Source organism: Xenopus laevis, chromosome 5L (genome assembly GCF_017654675.1).
Source record: "Xenopus laevis strain J_2021 chromosome 5L, Xenopus_laevis_v10.1, whole genome shotgun sequence".
NCBI lineage: Eukaryota > Metazoa > Chordata > Amphibia > Anura > Pipidae > Xenopus > Xenopus laevis.
The window spans coordinates 43876147-43891294 of record NC_054379.1 but is presented as its reverse complement, the minus strand read 5'-3'; the positions used below and the strand labels follow the sequence as shown (position 1 = coordinate 43891294).

The window sequence follows — 15148 nt, the reverse complement described above, 5'->3', positions numbered from 1 at the left end:
GCCTCTATAATCACAGCCTTTTGCTTTTTTTCTTGCATTCAGTGTCCATTTAGGAACTGCATGTTGCATTAATCACTTTAACAATATTTTTTCCTTCTTTACGATTTTTTCGTATTCATCATGGTACTATGGTATACTTTATTTGTAATTTTCAAATATATTGTTTATTTTGCCATCTTCTATAACAACTATTTCTATCCACACTGACCACTAATAACATGGTTATCTATAACCCAATCATTAGTTCTAGAGTAGACAAACATCTTGGTAATCAAACCATTAGTTGTATAGTATGTAGCTTAATGTAACACCCTTGTTTGAACTTATTATCTTGCAAGGGATAAAATATCTCACTGTTAAGGCTATTATAGCCACTTTAACATATGTGACAGGCTCATTTGCAAATTATTACTAAATCATTCACCCAAATTCACCTTTCTCTTATCTCTCAGCACCAGCAACTACCATATCATCTACTGTACCATTTACTGTATCATCTACTGTACCATCCAATGTATCGTCTACTATAGCATCTCCTGTAACATCCATCATATCATCTTCTGTAGCATCTACAGTAGTATCTACCATATCAACTAATGCACCATCCGCCATGTCATCTAGTGTATCATCCAGTGTATCATCTGCTATCGCATCTTCTCTATTATCCACTGTGTCATCTACCATACCATCTACTTCATCATCTGCTAAGACATCTAACAAGTCTTCTAGTGCACGATCTTCAGTATCATTTAATAAATTATCTAATGGCAATAGCCATTCATCTAGTGAACGATCTTTGGTATCATCTAATGTATCATCTAATGGACCATCTAACAAATCACCTACTGAACGATCTACTATAGCATCTCCTCTACTATCCAATGTATCATCTACCATATCATCTTCTTCATCATCTAAAAAAATGTCTAGCAAGTCATCTAGTGAGCGATCTGTGGTATCATCTAATGTAGCATCTAATCGACCATCTACCAAATCACCTACTGAACGATCTACTATAGCATCTCCTCTACTATCCAATGTATCATCTACCATATCATCTTCTTCATCATCTAAAAAAATGTCTAGCAAGTCATCTAGTGAGCGATCTGTGGTATCATCTAATGTAGCATCTAATCGACCATCTACCAAATCACCTACTGAACCATCTACTAAAGCATCTACTCTACTATCCAATGTATCATCTACCATATCATCTACGTCATCATCTAATAAAACTTCTAGCAATTCATCTAGGGAACAATCTTTTGTATCATTGAATGTAGCATCTAATGGACCATCAACCAAATCACCTACTGCACCATCTACAATAGCATCTCCGCTACTATCCAATGTATCATCTACCATATCATCTACTTTATCCTCTAATAAAATGTCTAGCAAGTTATCTAGTGAACGATCTTTGGTATCATCTAATGTAGCATCTAATGGACCATCTACCAAATCACCTACTGCACCATCTACTATAACATCTCTTCTACTAACTTCTGTATCATCTACCATATCATCTACGTCATCATCTAATAAACTGCCTAGCAAGTCATCTAGTGCACAACCTACTGCATCATCTAATTTAGCATATAATGGACCATTTATCAAATCAACATCTGCACTATCCAATGAGGCATCCAGAAATTCATCTAATGTACAAAGCACTGTATCCTCTACCATACTATCTATTGAACCATCCCTTTTGAAATCCACCATACCATCCATGTTGTCATCTACTATACCATCCTCTGTATCATCTCCCGCGTTATCAAAATCCACTGAAGAATCTAACATGTCATCTAGTATACGATCCACTCTACTATCTACTATGTCCACTAAATCTTCCACCACTTCATCTACTGTACCATCTGTTTTGTCATATGCCGTACCAGTGACAGTGTCATCTATCATGTCATCTACTGTGCCATTGACTTTATCACCTACTATGTCATCTCCTGTGACTTCCTCTGAAACTACTGTAAAATCCATGTTGTCATCTACTGTACCATCTCCAGTGTCATCAACTGTACATTCATCGTTGCCATCGCCTGTAACAAGGACTGAACCATCTATCATATCATCCAATTTGTCATCAGCTGTACCATACACTTCTGTAACATCCACTGGTTCTGCTTTATCATTTACTGCCACCACTACATCAACCACTGCCATAACTACCTCTGCCACACTGGGTAAGGAGATGTCAAGCCTGTTGGATAATATATGTTTTCTGCACAGATACACTAGTCTCCACTGCTCCCTAAGGTAACATAACAACTCTCAGAAGCAAATTTAGCAACAGCCTATAACCTAACAATTAATGCCATCATTACCATCCAACTCTCATCTTAGCAAGAGGACCAGCTTGGCTGATTTTATTGCAGTTATAAAACGTATACCACAACGTTAAGGCTCAACACCTGTAATTAATGCTTTCTATTAGAATCTAGGACATACCTTTCCAGTTCAAATTAAGTAATTTTGCCACCTTCCTTCTTTAAATAAGAAGAAAATGAAAATGTTGGTGTTTAAAATAAATAAAAACATCACAACCATGGTTAATTTATCATGGCTTGTGTCTAATTTAAAATCCAATGGGATAAAACACATATCCCGTATGTATCTTAAATGTATTCGGCTCTTCTAAAGCTCATTACTAGGACCTAAGTCCACTGTCAGTTGGGGTTGATGGATGAGTAGATTTTTTTTTATCTTGGTTTGTACTTAATTGCCAGCTGGCTTGGTAAATACAATGGGAGAATAAAGATTCCATATTTGCAGACAGCCACTGCTTATCTCAGTCATAGGCCAAAATGTGCACATTGCCACTGATTAAAAGTCTAGGGCAGGGGTCCCCAACCTTTTTTACTCGTGAGCCACATTTAAATGTAAAAAACAGTTGGAGAGCAACACAAGCATGAAAATGTCTATGGGGATGTCAAATAAGGGCTGTGATTGGCTGTTTGGTAGCCCCTATATGGAATGGTAGCCTACAGGAGGCTCTGTTTGGCAGTACATTTGGTTTTTATGCAACCAAAACTTGCCTGTAAGCCAGGAATTCAAAAATAAGCATCTGCTTTGAGGCCACTGGGAGCAACATCCAAGGGGTTGGAGAGCAACATGTTGCTCACGAGCTACTGGTTGGGGATCACTGGTCTAGGGCATCCATTTAGTCTCCTTTCCCCTTTGTTTATATATTCAAAACTTAAACAAGTTAATTTGAATATATTTGGAGGATGGTAGTCTTTGATATTTCTTCTTTTTCAAAATTGTGTATGTTAAAATAAATGGAGCCTTACCTCCATAAAACATATGGGAGGATAAAACACACAGCTAATTATATAAGTAAATAGGAAAAAAAGTGACACGTTTAAAATCACCATAATATAAAACAAAAAACACAATAGGACTTCATCCCCCAAAAGCCAAATAATATGATACTTGATTGGTAATATTGAATGTAATTAAAATGGTCATGTTTATAAGTTAATAATGACACATACGTATTAGAAACACATTATTATGTGCAGTGCATGTGACCAATAACAATAACTTTTGCTTTATTTATTGCTTTGCTTTATTAATGTGTTTATGCATGGTAAATTTGCTTTGGCATGCATTTTCACTTCCATTTGTCTTTTTCTGCCAGCCACCATAAGCACTGCTTTGCCATCATCCTTAAACAGCATTACTACTTCTGCTTCTAGTGTAACAAATGGTAAGAAATGCATTGTTTAAATAATTATTTCTCCTTTTGCTTTGTTATGTAAGTTTAGCTGTATATGAAACACTCTGGGAATGTAAGGTGATTCCTACAGCAGATAATATACCTGCAGGAATACTGTCTGCTTGCTTGCTTACTGATGCTATCTGCACCTTTAGCACAGTATTGGACAATATATTGCTATGACAGTTAACTAAAAGGAAAGACTGTACTTCAGTTTAAGTAAGGGTCACATAACTGTTACTGCACATTGTGTCATCAGTTGCAAAATATTAATATTTACAATATACAGTGTGCTGCCCCCATCCAATGGCAGTGTGAGTAATGACTGTGGATTCCCACTGAGATTTCTCCTTTGATTCTATGTATAAAATCTATGTAGTGATGTTTTCTCTGCACAATGGAGTAATATACACTACAGTTGCAACTTCACTATATATTAACCAGGCTTATAGATATAGAATTTGCAACCCATGAAATCTAAAACTGTCCGTAAAAAGAAATAGCTTTTTGTTTTGCAAAGGCACTACTGCAGTGGATTCCAGACTGTGGAACTTCCCCCTCCCTAGGAGAAAAGTGGTAGGGGGACCCACTCTGAAGGATAGTTAGGGAAAGATTTGAGTAAAATACCTGTTTTCCTTTTAGATTCTCCTGGATGCCCATTCCAAGGGCCTGCAATTATACAGCTGTGTATTCACATTCTGTAGTCTTGTTATGGACTAACAAAGGTTCTAAACACGTTTTGACCTCAAAGTGGTAGTTAGACCAAAAAATACCTCTGCTTTACTATGACAGGTCCTATACTCCTATACTGGTAATCTTCAGCGCTCCGGCGCCCAAGCCCAAAATCCAGGCATGTTTTCAATATGTGATGTTAAAACTGTCTGGGTGCCTTTGGACATTGTGTGACACTTTTTATAAATGCCAAAAAAGATCTAATTTTTTTTTTCATTTGGATGGATGTTTTAGTCTATCAATCTTCTTCAAAACAAACAGGAGGGTTGAAGAAAGGTTCCCTTTAGGGACCAAAACATTTTAATTGAAAGCTTATCCTTTTCTAAAGTCATGGGTGTTCCAAGTTGTTTTGGTTGATTTGGTTAAAAATGCCCAGACAGTTCTGAAATCACTTATTAAAACTCTCACTGCAGAGTTTCAAACTGTCTCTGGAAGTAAACACAAAGGCTTTTGTTTGAACAGCTGCACCAGCGTGCCTCAAATGCTAAGCAATGGCTGGAATGGAGTAAAGGTTGTCTTCTATGGACTCTGGAGCAGTGGAAACACATTTTTTGGAAAAATAGATCACATTTTTATTGTCATTATTGTAGGATGACTCTTGGTTTGATGTATGTTAGAATGCTACCTGCTTGAATGTGTAATGCAGACTGTAAAGTTTGGTGGTGAAGGAATAATTGTTGAAACCATTTCATGGTTTTTCTAGTTTGGTCTAGGTTCTTTGGTTCCAGTGAAAGCAAAACAATACACTGTACAATGACATTCTTGAAATTCTATGCTTTCTAATTTGTGGCAGCAGTTTGGGAACACTTATTAATGTTTCAGCATGATTATGACCCTCTTACCAAAAGCAAGGCCTGTACAGAATCTCATAACCAATGTTCCAAAATTTTGTGGAAAGCTTTAACAGAAAAGTTGAGGCACTTTTAGCAGTAAAGGGAGGACAAACTTTCTGAATTAGATGTTATGCAGGTAGGAGTTCAAACACTTTTGATAAGATAGTATAATAGATCATTTTGTACTCTAGACCTTCTTCTTATGAGTTATTGGGGTTTCTGTACACAAGTGGTGAGACTAGCTTGGAAAGAGTAGTATGATTTGTCATCTGAGTATTAAGGGTTACGGAAAATTTGCATCCCGTGCCTTTTTCAAAGGTCCATCACCCCAAAGACTGGCCCTAGTCAAGCTGTAGGATTTTCTACAGATGTATTGGCCAGTGGTTGATCTTTTTCTGCTCTACCTGTCCTTGCTTCAGTGTAGGCCCTGATAGAGAAATACACTTGTATTGGAAAACTCATGGATAACCCATTTACAGATCATTTTCTAAAGTCTGAGAATATAAACTCTTTATAGTGGTGTTCAGGAAAACACCCATGGATACTATCTGTTTCAGAGAACAGGGAATAGAAGGAGGACAGGGCATGACAGGTGACCCTACTATTTCTATATATTAATCAATATTTTTGCTATTTGGAATAATCTGTGGCCCCTTACATACAATTTTGAGCTTTTTCGATTATTTATGGTTGTGAGTCACCTAAACGTCCCCAAACAATGAATGCTTTGCAGAACTGGGATCCAGGGTCGGATTCTATCCAGGGCTTTATCTACAGGGAGTTTGTGTTTCCTCTCAGTGAATGCTTTGGGTTCCTCCTCTCACTCTGGTTTCCTCCTACACTTCAAAAACACATAAGACAATTTATTGGCTTCTGATAAAATTGTCTTGAATAACAGGATTTGAAGCACACCATCCTCAAGCTTTGCCTTTAAAACATTTTATTACACCGGAAAGTAATACAAGCTTTCGGGGAAAACCCATTCCCTTTCTCTGGTTTTCCCCCAAAGATTGTGTTACTTTCCACTGCAATAAAATGTTTTAAAGGCAAAGCCTGAGGATGGTGTGCTTCATATCCCATTATTTAAGATAAGGAATTTGGCTGACTTGGAGGCAGCTTGGGAGTGGATGCACCCAGGAAGAAGTAAGTGGTGTGCTGAAGAAAAACTGTATTGCACTGTATTCTGATAAAATTGACCATATAGTGTATGTTTATGTGATAGGGACCGTAGAGTGTGAGTTCCACTGGAGCAAGGACTGCTTTGAATTATGAATACTCTATGGTAATAGCTTTATCTTAGCAGCTGGTAAGGAAACATCTAATAATATGATAGTATGTTTGTAAATCAGCAATGGGGTATATAGTCAACATCAAGTGATCAACAATGATCCACAATGACAGAAATGGTGATTATTATCTTTAACATTATTGACATCTGGCATAATACAAAATGACACAACTACTGGGCACATCTAATCCATTTTAGTTCTTTCAATTCTTTGCAGATTATTCACAGATTGATATTGATTGGGGCAAACCATATATAGCCCCTTGGATGTTACACTGTGAGTCCTGGATATGTAGTCTTGGATAATTCTTTTAACATCTTACTATCATTGTCAACAGTCTATAACTGTAAATAGTTGAATATAATATGTCTTTTAATGGAATGATTGTCCTGATAAAACTTAAAAACAATTGCGCAGTACGAGTGCTTTAATTGAAGTGTTTGGTAAAAACCTGGATAACTCAGGCCATCTAGACTACTTTCCATCGTTGCTGTAGTATTATTAATTGTATACTGTAATCAACAAAATATTTTTATGTGTATCACATGGAAGAATCTTGAGTTAAATATCAAACGTCCAACAACGAAACATGGTTATGTAATTTTTTTAATTTCATATATACCGCATGTTTGCATGATTTCCATATTGTTTTCATTATGCATGTCTTTCAATGCATGTTCACTTCTTACCATGTTTTCCCAGCTACTCTGAGTACTGCCTCACCATTTCCCTTGAGCCCTACTAACTCATTTGATAGGACCACAAACTATAGCACAAATTCTGGTAAGGAAACAATGTGTATGAAGCCTATGCTCACATACATGCACAGTCGCACACACACATATATCTTGAAGTTTATAAATGGTTTTGCTTATTGTGTAGTTTCATATAATAAGTCTTTTAATGGAAGAATTGGCCTGAAAATCCTTTAAAATATTGCATGGATTAAATACATCAACTGATGTGTTTCATAAAAACTTGAATAATTCAGGCCATCTAGACTGTTTATCATTGTTACAAACACCATTGCTGTAATGTTATTAATTGCATAGCATTATCAACAAAATGTCTGTGACATATTGTATCACAAGGAAAAACCTTGAGTTAAATGTCCTTTTCAGTTGCATCAGACTTCAACATCTCAACATACAGTAGTTATGTCATTTTTTTTTTATTCCATACATAACGCATGTTTTTTGCATGATTTTTAGTTTACATTTTCTGTATTGTTTTCATAATGCATGTCACTCTAAGCATGTCTTTCAATGCATGTTCACTTATTACTATGTTTTCCCAGCTACTCTGAGTACTGATTCACCATCTCCCTTGAGCCCTACTAACTCATCTGATAGGACCACAAACTATAGCACAAATTCTGGTAAGGAAACAATGTGTATGAAGCCTATGCTCACATATATGCACAGTCGCATACACACATATGCCTTGAAGTTTATAAATGGTTGTACTTAGGCTGTGCAATGTTTGTGTGAGAAACAAAAGTTCAAGAGACCAGAACACACAAGTGTAATAGGATGCAAAATGTATATTGTGCTTAGTTTTATCATTCCCTAATATCATCATCAGCATTTATTACTGAGAGTGCAGCAGTATTACATGTAGTAATAAAGCATACGTATATGTACAGCTACTAATACTTTTACTATCCAGTATGCAAGAATAGGTTGGATGATCCTCTGTTTGGGCAATATATTAAAACATGCTAAAAAGTGTTGTATTTAATGCTTTAGATATTAGCATGGCCAAATGGTATCACTGATACTGTGATAAAATAAGCAAAAATCCTTTAAAGGGGCTATTCACCTTTGTGTTGACGTTTACTATAACGTAGTTAGTGTTATTCTGAGACAATTTGCAATTGGTTTTCATTTTTTATTATTTGTGGTTTTTGAGTTATTTCATTTTTTATTCAGCAGCTCTCCAGTTTACAGTTTCAGCAAACTGGTTACTTGGGTCCAAAATACCCTAGCAACCATTCATTTCTTTGAACAAGAGATTAGAATATGAATAGGAGAGGACGTAAAAAGAAAGACGAGTAATCAAAAGTAGCAATAACAATAAATGTGTAGCGTTACAGAGCATTTGTGGATGGGGTCAGTGACCCCCATTTGAAAGCTGGAAAGAATCAGAAGAAGAAGGCAAATAATGAAAACACTATAAAAAATAAATTATGAAAAACAATTTAAAAAGTTGCTTAGAATTGGTCATTCTATAACATGCTAAAAGTCTATTTAAAGGTGAACCACCCCTTTAACCTTCATTTTATAAAATTAGATGGAAGTGCTCTGCATAGGGTGAAATCAGATGAATGGTGCTTGCATTGCAATTACTTCACTGTTTTTAAAATGCATGGAATTTAAACTTTAACTTAAAATGCATGTAAATATTTTGTCTTTCTCGTAGCTACTCTAAGGGGCCGATTCATCAAGCTCGAGTGAAGGATTCGAAGTAAAAAAACTTCGAATTTCGAAGTGTTTTTGGGCTACTTCGACCATCGAATGGGCTACTTCGACCTTCGACTACGACTACGACTACGAATCGAAGGATTCGAACTAAAAATCGTTCGACTATTCGACCATTCTATAGTCGAAGTACTGCCTCTTTAAAAAAAACTTCGACCCCCTACTTCGGCAGCTAAAAGCTACCGAAGTCAATGTTAGCCTATGGGGAAGGTCCCCATAGGCTTGCCTAAGTTTTTTTGATCGAAGGATATTCCTTCGATCGTTGGATTAAAATCCTTCGAATCGTTCGATTCGAAGGATTTAATCGTTCGATCGAAGGAATAATCCTTCGATCGTTCGATCGCAGCATTTGCGCTAAATCCTTCGACTTCGATAGTCGAAGGATTTTAGTTCCTAGTTGAATATCGAGGGTTAATTAACCCTCGATATTCGACCCTTGATGAATCGGCCCCTAAGCACGGTCTTAGCATCTTTGAGAACCTTGAGAACTACTCAACTAACCACAACTTTTAGCCCTAGTCCTGGTAAGGGGAAAAAAGTATAGAAAAAAATATAAAGCATACAGTATATTATTGTTATCACTGTATTAATACAATTCTAATTTTGTTATTGCAGAATCACATTTAGTATTGAACAAGTAGCTTATACAATCTTTTCATACAATAATCTACCAATGATAATTCTTAAATTAACTAATAAAACCAGGAAATGTTACTTTAGGTAAACTATCCGACATTGTTCCTGATGCAGGCAGGACAGAATGCTAGTGTCAGCATAGGGCATGATTCTCAGCCTGTATTTCATCAGGCTGGTTTTCAGCTTCATCTGGCATTAGGCTAAAACTGGATTAAAGGAGCAGTACCACCAAAAAATGAAAGTGTTTTAAAGTAATGAAAATATCATGTAGTGTTGCCCTGCACTGGTAAAAGTGATGTGTTTGCTTCAGAAACACTACTATAGTTCATATAAACAAGTTGCTGTGTAGCAATGGCGGAAACTGAAAAAAGGCTGTATGGCACAGGTTAAATAGTGGATAACCGATAAAATTATGTTTTACAGAGCTTATCTGCTATCTGCTGTGTAACTTGAGCCTTTTCTCCTTTGAATAGCTGCCCTCATTGCTACACAACAGCTTATTTATATAAACCAGGGCTGTCCAACTGGTGGCCCACGACCCCCCTTTTGTGGCCTCCAAATCAAAGTCTGCCTGCTGTATCTGCTTACCATGTGTAAATTTTAAGGGGCAGATTTATCAAGGGTCAAAGTGAATTTGAGGGAATTTTTGAAGTAAAAAAATTCGAAGTATAGGATACTACGAATTTACTTTGAATTCGATTCGAAGTAAAATAGTTTGAATATTTGATAATCAAAGTAGTGTCTCTTTAAAAAAACTTCGACTTCAATAGTTCGCCAAATTAAACCTGCTGAAGTGCTATGTTAGCCTATGGGGACCTTCTAATGCATTTTTCTAAGTCTTCACACATCGAAGTAAAATAGTTCGATTGTACGCTAAAATTGTTCGATCGAACGATTTTACTTCGATCGTTTGATGGCCAAATTCGGTGAAAAATCCTTCGACTTCGATATAAGTCAAAGTATTTTAATTAGATGGTCGAATGTCGAAGTATTTTTTACTTCGAAATTCGACCCTTGATAAATCTGCCCCTAAAACTTTGTATAACTTTATAAGTATAAGTATGTATAATGTGTAAAATGTCTTCCCTATGCTCCCTTTGTGTGCCCTGCTCTGCCCGTGGAACATAAGCCTGGTATTTGTTTTTGGTTTTTGTTAGCATTTAAAATGATTGTTAGGGGGCCCTAAGGAGTTTAATCATGTGCTGGTGGGTGCTGTGTTATCCACAGGTGAGGAGGCATATGGATTTGAAGGTAAGTCTTAAAGCAACAGTTCAGTGTAAAAATAAAAACAGGGAAAATAGCCTGTGCAAAATAAAAAATGTTTCTAATATAGTTAGGCAAAAATGTAATGTATAAAGGTTTTGGCTGGTGTGACTGGATGTCTAACAGAACAGAACACTACTATGTCTCTTACCACATAGCACTTAAGCTCTTTGTCCTATTATTTTGTATATATTTATTATGTGATTTGTCTTCCCCATGTATAGTTTTATATATACTGTATTGTACTTTTATGCACTGTACAGCGCTGCTGCTCCTTAACAGCATTTTACAAATAAAGTTATACATACATACATACTATAAGGGGGGGGGCCACATGGGACATAACTGTTCAGTGAGTTTGAAATTGATCCTCAGCATTCAGCTCAGATTCAAAAGCAAACGTTATGACCCATGTGGTCCCCCCTCAAGTCACTGATTGGTTACTGCCTGGTAACCAATCAGTGGAAACAAAGAGAGCTGCAAAGCAGGAAGTAATGTTCTGATTATTATGTTACACATCCAGTCACTCCAGCCTTTATATATTACATTTTTGCCTAACTAACTATATTAGAAACATTCTTTATTTTGTACAGCCTATCTTTGCTCAGTTTTTATTTTTACACTGAACAATTCCTTTAATATGACAACTTTTTTGTTTGCAGTGAACACCAATCAATTGGTCTTTTGGTAACATGGGTGTGGTTTAAAAACAGGGAGTGGTCATCACTGACTTCCATTATCAGCCCTCCACCATGTAGGCCCGAAAATTTCCGGCCCTCGGTACCACAGAAGTTGGACAGCACTGAAATAAACAATAGTAGTGCTTTCTGAAGCAAACACAGCAGTTTTACTAGTGCACGACAACACTGACACTTGGACCCCAATGACATATAGCCATAATAAGATTTACTTATCCCTACTCCAGTTATATTTTGTGAGATTACTGTGAAACTCAAAGTTTCACCAATATTAAACTATAATAAAAAATGGAGGGCAGACATGGCACACTTGTGAGGTCATTCAGTTATAGAAAAAAAGTCTTTGATGTTCCTTTGCAAACAACAGCAAGGCAGGTGTACACTGAGCAGGCAGCATTCACACTGACAGTTCTTCTTTCAAGTAGATTCTATGGGGCATATTTACTAAAGGGCGAAGTGGCCATCGCTAACGAAAATTCGCCAGAAATCCCATCTGCAGGGACATCAGCAATTTACTAACAGGCATAGACAACAATTCGCTAGCGAAAGAGTCCGCAATAGTATTTGTAATAATAAGTGGCCATCCTATTCAAATTGACCTACATGTAAGAGTACTACCGAAGTTCCATAGGCATAATTGAACGCTAGAGAAAGATTGCTATGAAATGGTCGCACTGACGAATTAACACTGGCGAATTTAGTAAATTAGTGTACTGGTAACAAATTTGTACCTGGCGAACTGGCGCGAAGTGTGGTGGATCGTTCGCTGGGGAAAAATTCGCCCCCTTTAGTGAATTTGCCCCTAAGTGTTTTATTGGAAATTAATGAACCATGTTATTCCTTAGGGGGAAGAAATAATTATAGAACAGTGTTGCTTTAAGAAACAGTCCCTGATGTTCCTGGGCTACATCTCCAAGCAGGCTTTCTCCACTGATAACTTGTCTGCGTGTGCCAGGTGTCTGATGAAGCACCGCTATCAGCACAGTTCTATAATCCCTTTCAAGTCAAAGTAGTTTCCCAAAAGTCTTCATAGAAGATAAGGGAATTATTCAGCCTATTGTAGAGAAGAATTATAAGCTCACAATCCTCTGATTTAATAGTTGAATACTGTGGGGTATATTTATCAAAGAGTGAAGTTAATAGTGAAGTTCCGCCACTAGAGTGAAATTCCGCCACTTTCCATTCATTTCTATGGGATTTTTAAAGGCGTATTTATCAAAGGGTGAACTTTCACTTTTACCCATTGATAAATATGCCTTTCAAAACCCCATAGAAATGAATTGTGAGCTGTGGAAATTTCACTCTAGTGGCGGAACTTCACTCTTTGATAAATTTACCCCTTTGTGTTTTCAATAGTAATACCTGCATGTTTTTTTGGACAGTGTGAAGGGAATTTCATGAGAAAAATTCTGGCAATAAAGATATTAAGTGCCCACCTACCCAACTTGTGCAAAGTGCAAAAGAGGGTTCTATTTTCCATGGTTTAGCCAACATGCAACATTCTGCCAATATTTCAATATAATTACATGCAACACAAAACTTGCACCCAGGGTACTTGCTTTAGGCACATCACTCCAGTACCTGTTATGTAAATAAGACACAGGTTGCAGTTGTTTGCATATACTGTAAGCATTTTAGGGTTATCTGCATCAGGAATCACATTTGAGTATACAACTGGTGCAAGTAACAACATTTGTGGGTGCAACATTCAAAGGGAGTCTTATACTTATATACCTATTAACAACCTGCATGAGAAAAGTTCAGTGTCTGAATGCACTGCTCTGTTCAACAAAGAAGAGCACATAGCAGGATTGTGAGTGAGTGCTATATGTCATTATGTCTTCTTTTTACAAATTGGAATTGGCTGGAGAATAAATATGGCAAATTCTGTATGCTAGCTAGATTTACTACATACATTTACTAAGACATCCTGAACCAAACGTATCTGTGTTCTATCAGATATCCTCCTGCTTGACTAATGGTTCTGCCACCATGATAATGCGTGTTATCTGCATGATTTACATATTTTCTTTACTATCGACTTAAGGATACCATTAACCATACCTTCCAATGCATGTGTATTTGCTTTTTGCCAGCAACTTACAGTACTGTCTCAACAACTACCTTCAACACTAGTAATTTGAATGACACAACTTATAGCTCAAGTTCTGGTAAGGAATTAATGCTTTATTATTTATCCCCCAAAATATTGATTATTAATAGGATTCAATAAGAAAAATTGTGGAGGTTGCCTATAAGTTAATGCATTATATGTATTGCCGCTTCCAAAAATGTAATTCCTAAAAAAAAGAACTAAAAAAACAGTTGAGGGGTTTCTTTTTATTGTACTGGTATTGTTTGCAAAATGAATACATCATTCTTATTTTTATTTTGAAAAATATGTTTTTGTCACCTCTTCTTCATCCAAGACTTTGGCTGCAGGCAAGCTGATCTGTACTACTTTTTTAAAAAATTAGTTAGGCTAGTATTAAAAAGAATAGCAAACTACAGAAATTGCATGCCGTACAAATAAGTGAATCGGTTAGATGCACTTGACTTGTAAAATCTACCTGCAAATGCATGTTATCAAGTAATTCCCTTTTGGAATAATTAGTCCGTATTTATTATACATTTTTCCACCTGACAAATCTTAGGCAGACTTTTTTGCTGATTGTGAAATGCTAGATTAACAAGGCCAGTAGCTGTACAGTTGTTAATGCCTGTCCTTAAAATGCATGTTCTTTGCATGTACAGAAGGTTTGCATTTTCTTTTTGTTATGCTTGGTACTTAAGTTTTGCCATTTATGCATGCTCACTTGACTATCTCTTTTGCCAGCTACTGTAACTTCCGATTTTTCATCTACTTTGAACAATATGATTAATACTACCACAAGCAATGGTAAGAAAGCAAACTTATTTTACATGAAGGTGCTAAAGAGTAAGGGCCAATGTAAACCTCTGAGCTACTTTAACAAACACCAATTGCAAAAACCAAATATCCTCTAATAATAAACATAAAGGTGTCCTGTGGCTATTTATAGTAAAGTATTCTTATGCAAGTTTAAGGGGGTTATTTATTAAGATCCAAATGTTAAAATATCAAAAAATCTCAGTTTTTTGGAGATTTATTATATATAAAAAGCTAGAATCCAAAAAAGCCGCCATCTCAGACCTGTCAAGGTCATGTATAAGTCAATGGGAGAGGCACCTATCTCAGTTTTAAGTTTTCATGGTCTGCTCTGGGCTTAGCCACAAAATCCGACTTTTTTGGGGGGTTTTCGGGAAAAAAACTTGAAAACTATGAGCAATTTGGGGGGAAAAAATTGAGTGATTTGGGTTTTCACTCTATTTGCTCTATCAAGTTTTTCCACGATCTGATGAAATCAAGTTTTTTAGCAATAAATAAGGTAAAACCGAGCATGGGTTTGGTCATGGTTTTTTTTAAATAAAATATGAGCTACGTTTGTATTTTAGTAAATAA

At 36.4% G+C, this 15148-nt stretch overlaps 1 protein-coding gene across 16 annotated transcripts in view; it reads left to right on the top strand.

Moving 5' to 3' along the window:
• Window positions 1–15148, top strand: part of LOC108716663 (adhesion G-protein coupled receptor G6) — a 107640-nt gene that overhangs the window by 52379 nt on the left and 40113 nt on the right. For 8 of the 16 annotated variants that reach the window (XM_018262969.2, XM_041562706.1, XM_018262968.2 and 5 more), the window contains 6 exons: window positions 453–2201; window positions 3659–3727; window positions 7293–7373; window positions 7888–7968; window positions 13764–13838; window positions 14504–14566. In XM_018262969.2, the coding sequence (XP_018118458.1) occupies window positions 453–2201; window positions 3659–3727; window positions 7293–7373; window positions 7888–7968; window positions 13764–13838; window positions 14504–14566 (2118 nt within the window). The remainder of the gene's footprint in view (window positions 1–452; window positions 2202–3658; window positions 3728–7292; window positions 7374–7887; window positions 7969–13763; window positions 13839–14503; window positions 14567–15148) is intronic. The other 8 variants (XM_041562707.1, XM_041562708.1, XM_041562705.1 and 5 more) reach the window with 7 other exon arrangements.